This window comes from Globicephala melas, chromosome 19, assembly GCF_963455315.2.
Source record: "Globicephala melas chromosome 19, mGloMel1.2, whole genome shotgun sequence".
Taxonomy (NCBI): Eukaryota; Metazoa; Chordata; class Mammalia; order Artiodactyla; family Delphinidae; genus Globicephala; species Globicephala melas.
Genome location: NC_083332.1, coordinates 3,644,673 through 3,660,904, shown reverse-complemented (window position 1 = coordinate 3,660,904; position 16,232 = coordinate 3,644,673). Strand labels below are relative to the sequence as shown.

The 16,232-nt window shown below is 60.1% G+C and overlaps 1 protein-coding gene across 4 annotated transcripts; it reads right to left on the bottom strand.

Annotated features, from left to right (window-relative positions):
* Nucleotides 1-2,255: 2,255 nt before the first annotated feature.
* Nucleotides 2,256-16,171, bottom strand: TTYH1 (tweety family member 1). Of its 4 annotated transcripts, none has more exons than XM_060289644.1 (14): nt 15,936-16,171; nt 13,477-13,655; nt 11,483-11,594; nt 10,450-10,688; nt 7,961-8,056; nt 6,611-6,683; nt 5,843-5,918; nt 5,280-5,335; nt 5,045-5,137; nt 4,706-4,798; nt 3,355-3,497; nt 3,182-3,227; nt 2,721-2,801; nt 2,256-2,597 (listed from the first exon to the last, which is right to left on the bottom strand). In XM_060289644.1, exons 1-13 carry the CDS (start codon nt 16,059-16,061, stop codon nt 2,763-2,765), a joined length of 1,371 nt encoding a protein of 456 aa, XP_060145627.1. In that variant the 5' UTR covers nt 16,062-16,171; the 3' UTR covers nt 2,256-2,597; nt 2,721-2,762. The 4 variants fall into 4 exon arrangements, with proteins under 4 accessions (XP_060145627.1, XP_030707564.1, XP_030707559.2 ...); XM_030851704.2 differs by having other exon boundaries at nt 10,450-10,670; nt 15,936-16,170; XM_030851699.2 differs by lacking the exon at nt 3,182-3,227.
* Nucleotides 16,172-16,232: the final 61 nt, after the last annotated feature.

Below are 16,232 nucleotides of genomic sequence, written 5' to 3'. Positions count from 1 at the left end.
TGAGCACCGTCGTTTCACACATTCTGTCTGGCATTTTGGTCGTTTCAGGAAGGACAGCAAATCCAGTTCCTGGTTACTCCATCTTGTTCAGAAGTGGAAGTCCTCATATGTGTCATTTAAAAATGAAAATCGATTTCCCTTTTGTAAAGGTTAGGCCAAAATGGTTTTTTATTTCTTGGTTAGGGCTTCCTGATTAAAGATCACTCCCAGGCCCCTTGGCAGGAAATCAGGCAGCCTGAATCTCAGGGTACTTTTGAGCATCCTACACCAGCTTCCAGACACAGACTCAGAGTCACTAGAGGGCAGTATTTGAGAGCAAAGCGGCTAGAAGTGCAGATGGGCCAACCCCAGGGCCAGACAGCTCACCCAGTCATGAGAATTAGTGAGTCCATGAGGGTGGCCCCCCGTGTCCCTCTCTGGAAACTGTGATCCATTTCTCTCTCCCAGCTTCAGGCCCACACATCGAAGGCTTCCTTGAACATTCCTTTCGGTGTACAAGATGGAAATGATTAGCAAGCATGGAGCTATCCCCTACGGCAGGCCCCCGCTGGACACCTGACATCCGGCACTCTGGGCCAACAAGCCCTGACCTGAAACCCTTGGGGCTGTTTACGTGTTTGGGGATTCAGGATTTTTCAGACTTTCAAGAGAGAACATGGTGTATATTCCACAGAGGACACCTCAGTACCCTGCCCAGCACTTGGAAGTAACCCCGTCAGTGTTTCTGTAGAGAAATAGATGGACATTCACACCAGGCAGGGAAATGGTCTGTAAGTAACCTCGTGCCAGGCTGGGCTTTGCTGCCCAGTGAGTTCAGGGAAGACTTTTGGTCTAACAGAGCCCTTTGGATTTTGGAATTGCTGAGGAGGGACTGGGGAGCTGTCTTTGACACCCTTCTGATGGATGACACAGCTGAGGTCCAGCTAGTCGAGTGACGACCCACATCCACCTGGTGGTCGAGAGCAGGCCTGGGCTCTTAACCACAGGGATCCTGCTCTGCGTTTGCCCACTCTGCAGCCATTGTCTGTCACTCCCACCTCAAATCTCTCCTCTCAGGCTTTCTCCCAAGATTCCAAACCCAGCCGAGAGCTGTCACGTTCCGAGACCCCTGATGTACAGCGGTTTACTGGGCTCGTCCTCTTTCTATGGACTTTAGTTTCCAGAGTTTAGCTGATCGAAGTATCGTTGCAGCAAATGGCGCCTAAAATACATCCTTACGTGTCTCTACTTTATTTCCATAAGTTGATTCCCAAAAGTAGGACTGTCGGGTCAAAGGGTCTATCACATGTGAGCAGACTATTTTTTTCATTGGACTGCAGCTCAGAGCCTCAGGAGTGGTGCATGAGCCGTTCCGACACATCCTTCCCAGCATGGGACGTGAGCCCTCCTTTCCTTTTATGATAATCTTATCATTTTAATTTCATAATAATTCTTTTTCACTGGGTGGTGAAAACAAAGTTTCTGCTTGTTTCACGGTGCACTTCCTAATTATTAGAGTTTGAATGCCCTTTAGTCTGTTCACTGGCATTGGGATTTTCACTTCACTGAATGTTCATCTTAGTTGCTTATTTTCAAGTTGGGTCATCTTTTTCATGGTTTGTAGAAGCTTTGCAGATTATACGTATATGTTAAGAATTATCTATTTCTTTGCCATGTGTGTTGTTAGAAAAACAAACTGTTTTCCCCAGACTGTCAATTCGCCTCTTGACTTTACAGTATTTTTTTCACTCCACAAGTTGTCAAATAAGTTATCTCTTCCTTTCCGTCTTTAGGATACCTTGCTGAAAATCCTCCCCCTCCAACCGAGATATACAATATACAAAAGTCTCCTCTTTTCCCTTGAAATACTTCTGTCCCTTGTCTACATTTAGGTTTTCCACCCATATTGTATGTAGACTGTTTTCTTCCAGCTGGAGAGCTAATCATGTCAGCATTCCTTCGAAACCAGTCCTTTTCACCCTGACTTGAAATCTGTCTTCTGTCATATGTACACACACACGGAGATCTATTTCTAGGCTGTCTCTTCTGTTCCAGGGATATGCGTCTCCTCCTGCGTCGGGACATGTGTGCTGCTTTTAGATCGGGGTGGGGGGATTTTTTTTTTAAAGAACAATCCCTTTGGAACTGCTGCAGAGCCTGGACAGGAGAGAAACACCCGGCGGCCAGGAGGCAGGGCGAGAGCAGAGGTGAAGAGACTCTCCACCCCCCAACCACAAGGCCAGATTGGCGGAGGGGAGAAAAAAGGACCCAGCTGCTTGTAAAATAAAGCCATCCCTTTTATTTCAAATCAACCCTTTCCCAAGTTGGTGCCGCAAGTGGAGATCAGGGGCCCTAAGCCCACTGGGGTGTGGTAGGGCGGGGGCACTCACATCCCTTCAGGGCTGAGAGGCTGTGGGTCTGGCTGTCTGCCCGCTCCCCGGCCAGCTCAGGGCCCTGGCCTACCCCCTCGGCTTACTTCCAGGGCTAAGGACACATAGAGGGGGCAGGGCAGGCGGGAAGGCAGTCCTGTTTAAGGTGTCCGTAGCCAGGGCATTGTTAGTGGTAGGAGCCCAGTGAGGCTGGGTTAGTGGGGTCTTCTCCGGCAGCTGGGGAAGGAACTGCAGAGAGAGACAAAGATCGGACCAGATGCAGGCAGAAGGGCCACCCCGGAGCCCACAGGGAGGGAAGGAGGGAGGGCAGAGGCTGGCTTTGGGAGCTGGGGTGTCACTCTAGATGCTCACCGGAGATGGGGAACAGGCTCCAGTCTGGCATGGAGGAAGGGCTCAGATAGATGACTGCCACTGCACGAAGCGCTTGGATTCCTGCCAGGGAGATGTGGGGCGAGAGAGGGCATGACTAGGGAATCTGGCTTTGTAGTGTGGGCCCTCAGACCCAGGGGTCCAGGACCCAGCCCCTCCCCCCTCAGACCCAGGAGTCCAGGCCCCCAGCACCTCCTCCCTCAGACCCAGGAGTCCAGGCCCCCAGCCCCGCCTCCCTCAGACCCAGGAGTCCAGGCCCCCAGCCCCTCCTCCCTCAGACCCAGGGGTCCAGGCCCCCGGCCCCTCCTCCCTCAGACCCAGGTGTCCAGGTCCTCGGCCCCTCCTCCCTCAGACCCAGGAGTCCAGGCCCCCAGCCCCTCATCCCTCAGACCCAGGGGTCCAGATCCCCAGCCCCTCCTCCCTCAGACCCAGGGGTCCAATACCTGAGGGTTGAAAGGGTCGTCATCATCTGTGTCATCATAGTCGTCACTGGGGTGCAAGGGGGGGAGTGGCAGAGAAACAGGATGGGGGTCCATCAGGAAGCTGCCCCCTAACAGTGGCTCAATGGTTCTCCCCCATCCCCTCCGCCAAGACCCTGCCCCCCTCCCCTCCTGACCTGGGTGGGAAGAGGGCCCAGGCGCGGGGCAGGCTGCAGAGGGCGGTGGCCAGGGCCCCCGCAGACAGGAGGGAGAAGAGCAGCAGGTAGAGCAGGCCTTCTAGGGCGTCCTCACACAGGCCCCGCAGGGCTGCGCCATAATCCTGGGGCGGGGGGGGAGAGGGCGTCAGCGGGCACTGCACACGGCTCAGGCCGTGCACCTGGCTCTGCAACGTTGAATAAGTCCCTCAGGTTCCTCCCCTGTCGCCTGTGCTCAGCACAGGGCCTGGCACGCAGAAAGCGCTCAGCACACGGTAGGCGCTGTGGTCATTGTCATTATCACACCTGCGAGTAGGAACCCAAGTTGCGGCTTCCTCTCCATCACCGAGAACCCTCCCTCCACGCCCCCCACGCCCAGACGCCACAGCAGCTCAGCCCTGGTTGAGTGCCGGGCGTCTCAACCTGGACACGTCTGACATTGGGGCAGATCACTGTGTGTGTGCTGAACGGGGTGGCAGCGGGTGGTGCCTCTGCACTGCAGGTCCCTGAGCAGCAGCCCTGGCCTCCAGCCACGAGATGCCAGTAGCACCCCCTCCCCCAGCCGTGACCCCCAAACATGTCTCCACACATTGCCACCACCTCCTGGGGCAAATCGCTGGCTTAGAACAACACTGAGAAGAAGGCTTCGAAGAACAACTGGTATAGAAATGCCCCCTGCACATAACGCGCACTCAGTAAACACTGGCTGGCATTACTGGCATCCCCGGAAATCGGCAGAAGCACCATTTCCTGAACGGCCAGCCATAAGTCATTCAGCAGGGGCTGGCCGAGGCCTGCTCTGTGCCGGGCAGTGCTCCAAGTACCGGGGAAACTTCAGCAACCAGGCCCCAGAAGGTCGCTTCAGACCACAACGAGCTAATGAGAAAGCAGTACTGGGGTCCCGACAGCAGGCTAGCACCAGCAGGAAGGAACCCGGCCGATGGGAGGTGGGGGACTGCTGTCTGGGAGACCCGCAAGGCTGCTGGGGGAAGGGGTGCGGGCTAGGGAGAAGCCAGGACCGTAATCCGCCTGCAGGGGTAACTGCGGGTTTTACGCGCAGGAAGAAGATCAGATTGTGCTTAAAAGGCTCACTGGGCTGTTGGCTGCTGTGCGGAGGACAGATGGGGGCAGGCAAGCAGGAAACAGGGAAGAGGCCCTGGGGCCGGGAGCAGCGGTGACAGCGTGAGCTGTGCTCAGAGCCCAGACGGGCTTCAGAAGGGCCAGCAGAACTTGCTGGAGGAATGAGCAGGAAGCAGAAAGGATATTCCTAGGTTTCTGGGTCTAGGCAGAGGCTCCCCTGCGAGAAGAATTCGGGGAGGGCGACAGGGGTCACCTTGTGCAGGCCACGACAGTGCAGCAGTGCCACCAACTGGTGGAAGTTTCCTTCTGTCACATTCAGCGTCTCCTCCAAGGACAGCAGAGGCTTCTGCGGTGGCAGGGGGTTGTTATCTCAGGAACTCTTCAGGCGCCGCCCATCTCTTCAGGCCCCGCCCCTTTCGGTGGGCTCACAAAGCCAGGGCCCCACCCACAGCTTCCGCCCCGCCCCTTTCTGCGGACCCCCGCCCACAGCCACCGCACCGCCCCTTTTCTAAGGCTCCGCCCACACACCCAGGTTCCCTCCCCTCCTTCCCCTGGGAGTCGGGGTGCAGAAGGAGCACCCGGCCCCGCCGACCTGAGCAGAAGGGAACTGGGGGACAGCTTCTCGCTCCAGCCCCTGCAGCTGGGAGTGGATGTTGGCCAGAGCTCGCTGGGACACAGTCAGCCTCTGCGGGAAGCCAGAAGGAGGGAGGAGGACCCAGCGGTTGACACCCCCAGCCCACTTGGCGCCTTCATCCTCCCCCAGCATCCCTAAGTCTAGGCCCCAGCCGCACCCTCCTCCACCCGGTTCCCTTGCCCGCGGCCCTAACCTGTTGAAAGGGGTTGGAGACGGCCTGGTTGCAGAGGAAATAATAGTTCAGGATGTCTGAAGCGGCAAGGGAAGAGGGGAAGAGGGGGGAGGCTGTGAGCCTGAGCCCCGGGGCCTCCCTGGGGAAAGGCGGGAGGGGGCAAGGCCACACTTTCCACCCCTCCCAGCTCAGGACCCTCCTGTGGTCCCAATGACCTCGCATTCTGAGACTGGCAGCCCTCCCAGCCCCTAATCCCTTCTGCTCCAGCCACAGCCAGAAACATGCTGACCTACACACTCCCGGGGAGCCCCTGCTTCTGCCACCCTCCCCTTGACTCAACTGTGCTCCCCCCATTTTCTCCAAGTGGCCAAATCCTCCCATCCCTCAGCTCCAGCCTGAGGACCCCTTTCTCCTGACTCCATCACCCTTATCCCTCCCTCTGTTCCAGCGCACCAGGGGAGGTGCCGAGAGCTTCTGCAGAACTGGGCAGGGCCTGGCAGCCGGCTGCGCACCCTCCCCCCATCCCAGGAGGACCGCGCAGAGAGGCCCGAGGACGCAGGGCGTGCGCCTGGAGATGCGATCACCTGAGCCAAGGCCAGTCTCCTCCCGGGTCAGGTTCAGGATGTAGGTGTCCGGGCTGGAGCAGAAGTCGCTGAGGCCCTGAGAGGGGCAGCAGGAAAGGGGGCTCAGAACAGAAACCGCCCCCATTCCACACTCCCACAGAATTGAGGGCACTCTAGCCCCCCACTCAGACCCAGGAGTCCAGACCCCCGGCCCCTCCCCCCTCAAACCCAGGAGTCCAGACCCCCGGCCCCTCCCCCCTCAGACCCAGGAGTCCAGACCCCCAGCCCCTCCTCCCTCAAACCCAGGGGTCCAGGCCCCCGGCCCCTCCTCCCTCAGACCCAGGAGTCCAGACCCCCAGCCCCTCCTCCCTCAGACCCAGGATCCAGGCCCCCGGCCCCTCCCCCCTCAGACCCAGGAGTCCAGACCCCCAGCCCCTCCCCCTCAGACCCAGGAGTCCAGACCCCCAGCCCCTCCCCCCTCAGACCCAGGGGTCCAGACCCCCGGCCCCTCCTCCCTCAGACCCAGGGGTCCAGACCCCCGGCCCCTCCTCCCTCAGACCCAGGAGTCCAGACCCCCAGCCCCTCCCCCCTCAGACCCAAGTGTCCAGAAGTCCAGTCCCTCAGGACCTAGGAAACTGGCTGGAAACTTCAGAACCTGTGTTCCTGGCCCCCAAGTCTTTCCTCCCAGGACCTAAGGCATTTACTCCCATCCTGCCCCAGGATCCAGGAGTTAGGGGCCTTTGGCACCCTTAAGTCTTGGAGCCCAAGGGCCTGTCCCACTCCACTCACCACGGCCGTAGCTGCCTCCAGGCCCATGGAGCCCCAGCTCAGGACGAGAACCAGGAGACTCATCACCGTCATCCTACGGTAGGAGGAGGGATTGGACTTGGGGGTTCTGGGGTTCTTAATCTCCCACCTCACCTCTTCCCTTCCCCCACCCCTAATCCCATCACAGCCCCAGCCCTACCCTCCACCCACCTCTGGAGCCAAGAGGATAACAACTAGGGGCAGAGAAGCTGTTGGGGGAGAGGTGTGGACCCGAGGCTGTTGACGTCAAACTGAACATCTGGCCCTGCTGGGGGAGGATACGGGGTGAGGGGCTGGCCGGATCCAGCCCACGTCTGTTCCCGCCTTGCTCCGGACCGCCCACCCCTGGGCCCCATCTCCCTGCTCTGAATTCTGCAGGACCTTGCTCCCAGGTTCACCCATTGCTTGGTCAAGCCCAGACTCCTCCTCCCAGGAGTGGACACAGCTCCAGGGCTGAAACTGCCTTCCAGGTTTTCTCTGGGGATGGGGTTCGGGGGGGGGGGGAATCAGCCTTGGAGGGTGGTCAGCAAGAAAGAAGGGCACCTGGAGGGAGCCAAACTGAAGGCCTGGCCCCAAGCCCCAGACCTGCCCTGCCCACTGTGCTTTACCATCTTCAAGCTTCAGGGCGGCCTGGATGGGATGGCAGGACCTCTCACCCCGGGGGGAGTGTGGGAATGGTGGCGGGCACAAGCGTGGCCCCCCTCAGGGCCAGGGAGGATACAAAGGCTCCTCCAAGTGGAATAGGCTGGCCTAGGTGGAATCCCAGCTCCAGCACTTTCTGGCTGTGCAGCCTTGGGCAAGTGGCCTAACCTCTCTGAGCACCAGTCTCCCTTTCTGTCATATGGGGAGAAGGAAAGGGCCTCCTCATAGGGTTAGTGCGAGGGTTCCAGAAGAGCATCGGGCATACAGAATGAACCTTTAAGTAAGAGGGTGGTCCTTAATTCCGCCACGCCACGTGACAGCTTTCTGCCTCAGGGCCCTCATCTTCCAGTAGGCATCTGACAGGCACCTCCTTCACAGGGTTGTCACCTCCTTCACAGGGTTGTCATAGGGTTGTCATAGCAACTGAGAGGGTCAGTGATCACCCCAATCCTCAGCACAAGCATCACTATCATTGCTTTTCTAGGATTTTGGTGCACTTCTTACTGTGAGGACAGCCTGTTTCCCGCCCGCCCCCTTCCTGGGCAGCTCTGAGCCTGATTTCTATGTGCCACCCCAGCCCAGGAACTCCATGGAGGTTCGTAGGACAAGGGAATGAAACCTGGGAAGGACCGTGGCCCCTCTCGGAAGAGCGCTGTGGGATCTCAGTGCCAGGAAGACCCCCAGACTTACACAATCACGAGCCACTTGCTCTGCTTCGCCAGGCCCAGGAGGGTGAAGAGGCAGACCAGCAGCTCCAGGAGCAGCAGGAGAACGTAGGCCAGCCACCTGGGGAGGGGGTGACAGGGCTGAGGCTGCAGCAGCACATCCAGCCTTTCACGGGCCCAGGCTCCCAGACCGGGACTCGGCAGAGGGTGACAGCCGTTCTCCCGGCTCTGCCTGCACACGCGATCTCCCTGATGCCCAGTCTCCAGGCCACAGCCAGGCCCATCTGTGAAGTGGGTGCATTGGGAGGCCGGCCACTGGAGCCATTTAGAACACAGGTGCCAGGACTGTACCCTGACCGAACCACGCATGAGCCCTGAGTGGCACGCTCTCAGGGCCCCAGCCCCTCCACCCCAGCCCGGAGGGCAGAGGGACTCATTCCCAGGCATGTACTCAGCAACACAGGGCACGACCCAAGGGCTCAGTGTCTGCAGGCAGACGGCCTGGGTCGCAATGCCAGCCCCTCCACTTCCTGCCTGCCTGCAACTCGGTCTCAGTAACCTTGCCTCCTGGGTCTCGGCTTCCCCGCCAGTAACTCGGGGAGAACAGCAGCACCTACGTGCAAGGGTTGTCGTGAGGCTAAGGAGTAGAGACACACAAGCACCGAGAAGAGCGCCAATACGGACGCACTTAGATATCAGCTTGAACACGAATCGGGCAACTTTTAATGTCATTTAAGAATTCAGTATTAGCTACTGGTCAGTTCACTCTGGTTGCAGAGGAAGATGTACATGAGGCCGCAGCACAGCGCCTGGCACTTAGGAGATGCTCAATAAATAGCATCGCTCTCAGCGATCCCCATGTCGCCAGAGCGGCAAGGGAACGGCCACCCCCCTCCATGGCAGCCTCTGCTCAGACCCCTGTGGGGACTCACTGTGCCCTTCTTTCCCGGACTGCCGGCGGGTCAGGCTGTCCCCGGAAAGGAGAAGCTGGACCCAGTGGCTGCAGCTGACCTCCAGGCCTTTGCTCCCCATGTCCCCACCGCCAGCTCGTGTGTCCCAGCTTCACTTCACTTCCGTCAGGGGCAGGTAGCACTTCTGCCCTAGGCCACCAAGAACCCCCCCCAGCGAAGCTCTCCCGCTGGGGGCCCCGATTTCCTTCCAGGAAGCCGGCCATGTTTCTAGAAGGAGTCCCAAGTGTCAGGCGCTCTCGTATTGGTGAATCCAGAGGCTATTTCCTGTTAATGATGGGTCTGCCTCACCCAGGTGTAGCCCACACAGCTACCCTCAGCCCCCACTGAAACAGGGCTGAGGCCCAGGGCCGGCACCCCTGAGCTTGGCCAGAACCCAGAACTTGAACTCACTAGGACCCAGGCCTGTCTGATGCCCTGCAGGGGGGTTCCCCATTGCGGACTGCTTCAGCCCAGGTCTGCCTGCCCTCCTGGAGCACAGAATCCAGGACCAAGTCTTCCCTGTCTCTGCTCCCATGTCTGGTTGGGACCCTCAGTTGTCGGATGACCAAAAGAAATAATTCCTTGCGGACGAAGCAATGAGGACACTCCGTCATGTTGGCTGCTGGGAAAGATGGCCGTCCCAGATGTCCTTCAAATGTCACCTTCTCAGTGTGGCCTTCCCGGATGACCCCCCCCAACTCCCAAAACTGCCATCCTCTGTCCCCAGACCATCCCGTTCCCGTCTCCCACCTACTCTTCTCCAGAGCTCTTAACACTCACCACCTTACAGACAATACCTCATTCATGCGTTTCTTATTGGTCCGCCCACCGTGAGACAGGCAGGATTCATTGTTCAGCGCTCTATCTTAAAAAAAACCATATTTTACAGACACCTATATAATGTGTGCCGGTCGCCCCTGGAAGCACTTGACAGGTAATGACTCAACAGACCCTCCACAATCCAATGAGGGTATTGCTACCCATTATGCCCACGGGTGCCAGCTGGGAACACCGAGGCACAGAGCTGCTTTGTACCTTATTTAAGATCACGTGGTTAGGGAGGGCCGTCTGGCTTTAGAGCTCATGGTCCTGACCATTTGGGTACACCCCTCTCACCAGAAGGTGTAGATAAATATCTGTTGAATGGATACATGCATCAGCTGGACAACCGAGGGAGTGAACTAGTTAGTCTGAGATTCAATGAGTGAAGTGCAAGAGTGACTTGATGAATGGCTGAGTCAAGGATGAATGAAGGAAGGAGTGAATACATTGAGGGAGGGAGTAAACGGATGAATACTGAGTGGGCACGGCATCACTTGGTCCGTCTCTCTACGCCAGGGTTGCTGTCACTTAGTGACACTTAGCACAGATAGTCCTTTGCCGTCGGGGGCTGTCCTGTGCACTGTAGGATATTCAGTAGCATCTCTGGTCTCTGCCCACCTGGTGCCAGTAGCATCTCCTCCCCCAGCTGTGACACCCACATATGTCCCCCAATGTCCCCTGGGGGCACAATCACCCAGGCAGGGGTTCCCTGCCACACGGAGCAGACAGAGCGGTCACCTACCTGTACTCCTCCACAAAGGACACATCTTCAGCTACTTGCACGGGGCTCAGGGGCACTCCCTGCCAGAAGGCCAGCCCCTGGAGCTGCTGGGCCACGGCTTCCGCCTGCCGCCGAGCCCCCCGGGTGGCCGCCACCAGCTCCGTGCGCTGCGTCAGCACCTCCTCCAGAGTGGTCAGCTCTGTCCTCACGGCCTCATCCAACCTCTCCACCATCTCCAACACCTGCGCACAGGGGTGGGCCTGGAGTCGGGGGAGGGCGTTCTCTGGGGTGGCCAGGGATTGGGCGACAGGGCTGGGGGGGCGAAGTAGGAGTGAGCAGGGGTGGGTATCTGAGATCTGGGCGCTGGGGCATCTGAGGATTGAGGAAGGGAAGGAAGGGGCTCTGCGGTCCAGCTCATGCAGTTCTGTGGCTTCTGTCAGGAGCTCGGAGAGGTCAGTGGCTTGAGCTCCAGGACTGAGGTTAAGTCTGGGATCCTAGGTCTGACCCTGGCATCTGCCTTCCTGAGTCTGGGGTCTCACGTCTGGGTTCCAGGGTTGCAACCGGACATGAAATCTAAGGTCTGAGGTCAGGCTGGGTCTCAGCTCCGGGCCTGGCATCCTGGGGCTGGGAATGAGAGTGAGGCTTCTCGTCTGAGTCCCGGGTCTGAGCGCTGAGGTCTTTAACCTTGCACCCGGGCCAAGGATCAGGTCTCTGTCCTGGATCTGGCCTGAGGGCAGGGGCTGGGTTTTGGTGTTTGGCCTCTGAACGGTTTGGGCTGTGAGCTGAAGTCCAAGGCTGGGGCTGCGTGTGAGTTAGTCTGGAAGCCCAGATCTGGGCTAAGGTTCTGATGGTACCATGTGTGAGGCCCTAATCTGTAGTCAGGGCTGGGGGCTGGGCATACAGTCTGAGATCTGCATGTTGGAACCTGACATTCTGAGTCTGGGGTCTTGGCTCTGAGTTTAGATCCTGTTTTCCTGGGAGGGGGCCCTTTGCCCAGGTGTGGGGAACCAGTCTGGGTGTGGGTCTGGGGTCTGGCCAGTGCCTGGCCCCTCACCAGGTGGTCAATGGCAGTGAGTGTGTGGTTGGCATGCAGCAGTGCAGAGCTGAGCTGGGACACCCCATCACTGGTCTCGCTGTTGCCATAGAAACCGATGCCAATGCCAGTGCTAAGAGGAGGAGGGAAGGGAAATCACAACCGGTCCTGGGACCCGGGGGGCCGCCACGCCCCCCCCACCTCCTCACACACCCAATCCCATCTCCCACCCCATCCCATTGGTCCGGCCCATCGTGGGAAAGGAACGTCTCCAGCCTGGCCCCCACCAGTTGCCAAGGTAACGGGAAGGTCTCACTCCCCCGGCCCAGGGACGTCATTGTGATGCTAATGGTGGGTGGAGAGGTGGTGGGGAGTAGGCCCCCAGATTTAACTCGCACCTCCCCGGAGTGAAACCCTGCCATGCCCAGCCCCAGGACGGGAGGTCCTCCCCTCTAGTGACTGCCAGCCCGCACCCAGGCCCTCCACCCTTTCCCCAAGTATCCGGGGTCCTCAGCACCTGTCCCTTCAGGATGCAGCCGTCCCCTCCCCCGCCTCCTGGGGGACCCCAAGCCTGCAGCTCCCAGTCTCCCCCCACCCCCAGGAGCCAAGCTTCTGGACGGCTGGGAGGGAAGCGAGGGAATGTGGGCCCAACGGGCCAGAAGCCGGGCGCCCCCGCCCCTCGGTCGCCGGCACACAGAGCTCCATTGTGGGGCCTGAATACGGGCCCCCTCCCTCTCCGCCCGCACCACACTGAGTCCCTCCGCGGAGGGGGCCAGGCCTGGAGCGGGGCGGCGGACGCCCCGACGCCCTCACAGCTCCCAGCCCCGCGCTGCGCAGGCCCCCGCCCCCTGCCCTGGGATGTGACGGCGCTGGCTCCAGCGCCCGCACCCATTGTTCGCAGTGCTACAAAGCTGCTCTTGTTTCCCGGCCACGGGGGCTGGCCGTGCCTCTCCCGCACAGGGCCTCTGTCCACCTCCCCGCCCCCCTCCACGCGGGAGAGCGCGAAGAGGAAGCACCTTGGGACCCCCCCAGCCCCCTCCCCCACTTCCACCTCCACACGCCCACGGCCCACGCTCCCCGCGGTGGCACGGCCCAGGCTGGCGGGGGTGGGGTGGGACTAGCCGCTTTCCGGGCCGCTGCCGCCCTCCCCGCCCCCAAGCCCCAGGTCGGGGGCAAGTCCTGAGCGCCCAGATCTGCCCTGAGGGGTGGGTGCTGCCCTGAGGGGAGGGGCTGCGCCCAGAGCTGGCTCCTGGTAACTGGCGCGTCCCCACGTGCCCTGCTCCTCCCACCCCTGAGGGTGTCCCAGAAGGTGGCCCCTGGGCTCCTAGGGGCTTTGGGGTCTGAATCTCCACGTGGCCCACCTGGCCTCGAAAGGTTGCCTCTCCCTGAGCCTCCCTCTTCAAAACTGGTTGTGACAACTCTGAATCCAGCAGGGTTACCGTGGGAAGGAGTTAGACCAGCTCAGGGCTGCTCCTGGATTGTAAATATCCCTTTACTGTCCCTGACCGGGATACATCAGCTTCACGAGGGCAGGGACCATGTCTGGCTTAGTCAGTATTTCCTGGCACATAGTAGGTACTCAGGAAACAGTTGCTGAATGAATGAGTGAGTGAATGAATGGCATCCCTAGTTCACATTTATGGCGTCCAGCTGTGAACCAGGCACTGTACATTTCATTTAATCACACCACAAGCAGGAGGTGGGTGTGACGACAGTGCCCATTTTAGAGATGTGGAAACCGAGGCCTGGAGAAACTATACCACTCGCCTAGGTCACACAGCTGTTCCACGGCAGAGCCACCAAACCCAGGCAGTCTGACTGCCCAGCCTTTAACCCCTAGACCATCCTGCCAGGCTGGCTGCCCTTGGGAAGTCACTTTTCCTCTTGGACCTTGGTTTCTCCACCCATCAAATGGGAGCAATTCTCCCCTGCTGGGACACCACCAGGAAGACTGATTGATAAGAGAGCTTGGGGAGCCCCATCCCCAGTGTCCACCCACCCTGGGGCCCCATTACCAGCCGACGAGAAGGGCAGCAATGCAGCTCCAAGTGACGCAGCCTCCCCCCGGCGGAGGGCTCTTGGCCCCGGGCGGCTCTGGGGGCCGGCAGCAGCAGAAGCGGATGAGGTAGACAGCAATGAAAATGAGGCTCAGGCCCAAGCCCAGGCCTGCCAAGGCCACGACCAGCAGCAGGGCCTGGGGAAGGGGGTGACATCAGGCATCAGAGGGGCTCCGGGCTCCCTCCCTGTGTGTCTGAAGGTTCTGGCTTTGGGACCTCAGTGCAGGTGGAAGGCACCCCGGCTAGCTGGGGGGCCGAGCCCAAGCCGTGGTTTTCAGGTTTGTGAAGAAAGACGTCACTCCCAGCCCCTCCCAGGCCGGCAGCCAGGGCTCTGGGACTCGGGGCTGGAGGGAGCTTCCAACTGGGAGGCCCAAGTCTTGGGTTCAACTTCTGCTCTGCCCTCCAAAGGCTGTGTGACCTCTGGCAGGGGCCCTCCCCTCTCTGAGCCTCGGTTTCCTCCACACCAAGACCAGGCAGTTGGAATGAAGCACCACCCAAGGACATGCCAAGACCTGGACCCCAGACTCCTGTGGGATCGGGGGTCTGGAGGGGGCACCTGTTCCTGGTGACGTGCGCCAGGTTGGGGGTGGTAGGCTTCCTACTCCCTCCGCCTCCCCCACGCTGGTCCTCCCCACTCACTGTTTGCTTCCTCTCCCCTGATGCTGAGCTCTGCACCCCCACCGCAGTGTGAGTCTGTCACCCAGGGACTCAGGGGGAGGGGGCGTGACAGCCTCCGTGACACTGTGTGCGTGCGTGTGTGCACGCGTGTGCACGCTCGTGCAACTCAGAGCTGGGCACTGGGAGGCTGGGAGAGTGAAGACAGAGCAGGGGCGAGAGGGGTATGGGGGGGGAAGAGAGAGAGAGAGAGGGAACGAGGTAGTGTGTGAATGTATGTGTGAATGTGTATATGTGAACATATGAGTGTGTGAATGTGTGTATACTTGATGCGTGTGTGTGAGCATTTGTATGAGTGCAAGAATATGTGTGTAAATGTGAAGGTGTGGGTGTGTGTATACATGTGTGAGTATATGGGTGTGTATACATGTATCTGTATGTGGGTGTATATGTGTGTATATGTGCGTGAGTGTGAATGCATGTGTGAGAGTGTGTGTCTGTGTGTGTGTCCCCCCAGCACGGTGGCACCCAGTCCCTGATTATTTTCCCAGCTGTCTCCTCCTGGGGTGTGTGTCCCAGCACTGTCACCCTGACTGTTGTTGGGGGGGGGTGGGGCAGAGTGAGCCTCCCTGAGTGCCTCTGGCGGTGGCTGGGGTGGGGACCCCGCGTGTGGCATCTGTGTGGGGAGGTCTCCTTGGCCGTGAGCAGGTGGCCGTGGACTGGCCCTGGAGGCTGGGATTGTGTAACCAGCAGGCTGTGGTAGAGGGGCTGGCAGTCCCCGTTTGGTGGGGACAGAGCGGCGTGGAGTCGGCGGGAGGAGCTGCTTACGGCCGGCTCAGCGCAGCCATGACCCAAATAGCTCAGAATACAGCACACGTCCCCCTCTCTGCTTTCCTGGGACCCCCCTCCTTCTAAGCTTGCCAATCCCCAGCCCCCTGTCCCGGGAGCCCCCCAGGACAGATCTGAGGGGCTCAGACCTTACAGGCAGGGCCCAGGACCCATCCCAGGGCTCCGCCATCCTGCCCACCCCCTACCCCATCCCCAGCTCCACCAAGCCTTGCTCATTAATCTCAAAGTCAAGGACTTGAATTAAACTGGGTCAGGGGACAGTTCTTTCGCCCCTATTGGAGCTGACCCAGGCTGGGCCCCCTTCCCCAGGGACCCCGGTTTCCTTAAAGTTCCCACCCAGCCCCACCCTCTGGCCCCGTTTCTGTCATCCTCCAGTCCCCAAACCGAACCTCATCCTCACCCCCCCTCCAGCGACCTGACTGCCCCTTCCATCCTGGGACAGGCTGGAAGTCTCTCCCAGCGCATCCACCTGTTTTTCCCAGCTCCAGCCCTAAAACCCCTCACCCCCTTCCCCATTTCAGGTCTCAGTCCCCTCCCAGAATCAGGGCACCTCCAGCTTTCTTCCTCTCCACCATGTCAGCTCCTCTGTATCTCCTGGGTCCCACCTGAACTGGGACGCATTTAACTGCATTGCCCTGATCCCATGAGGGAAGGGGTCGTCTTTTAGGACATGATGGACCTACCCCCCTGATGACCCTAGCTTCCCGCGCAGCTCTCAGAGACCCGGGAATCCAAGGGCCCCCAGTCCCCTCCCTCCTCTGAGATCCAGGGGTCCAGGCCCCAGCCCTCCCGCATTTAAGGAGGTTCCCAGGGGAACCTCCAGGTACGGGCAAGCCAGGCTCTCGCTGCCTCAGGTACCCCAAAGTCCCGGCCCGGCTCCCACCCCCAGAGAACACAGGAATCTGTCACCCAGCTCCCAACCCCCGCCCCCAGGACCCCGTGCCCGCGCCCACCTGCTGGTATTCTTGTTCTTGGGGCGCGAAACCGCTGGGCACCGGGCGGAGCTGGAAGTCGGCGCGGGGCAGCTGGTGGAGCAGATGCACCCAAGCCGAAGGTCGGTAGCCCGGGGGCGTCCCCATGGCCCCCGGGGGAGGGCTCAGCGGGGCGGACGCCGGGGCTGCGGGAGCCTCGGCAGCGGAGCGGGGCGCGGGCTGAGCGGGGTCTGGCGGGGCTCAGGGGAGCGAGCGGGGGGGAGGGAGGGGGTGGGGGGCGGAGATTGGGGGAGGAGGGGGGAGGCGCGGGCAGGGCAG

Bases quoted from the DNA above. Each gene is read 5' to 3' on its own strand.
- TTYH1 (XM_030851699.2), bottom strand. From the start codon at position 16,061: ATGGGGACGCCCCCGGGCTACCGACCTTCGGCTTGGGTGCATCTGCTC. The intron at 13,656-15,935 runs GTGGGCGCGGGC...CCCCTTCCCCAG, and splicing joins AAGAACAAGAATACCAGCAG to GCCCTGCTGCTGGTCGTGGC. The intron at 11,595-13,476 runs GTAATGGGGCCC...TCCTCCTCTTAG, and splicing joins GCTGCCCTTCTCGTCGGCTG to CACTGGCATTGGCATCGGTT.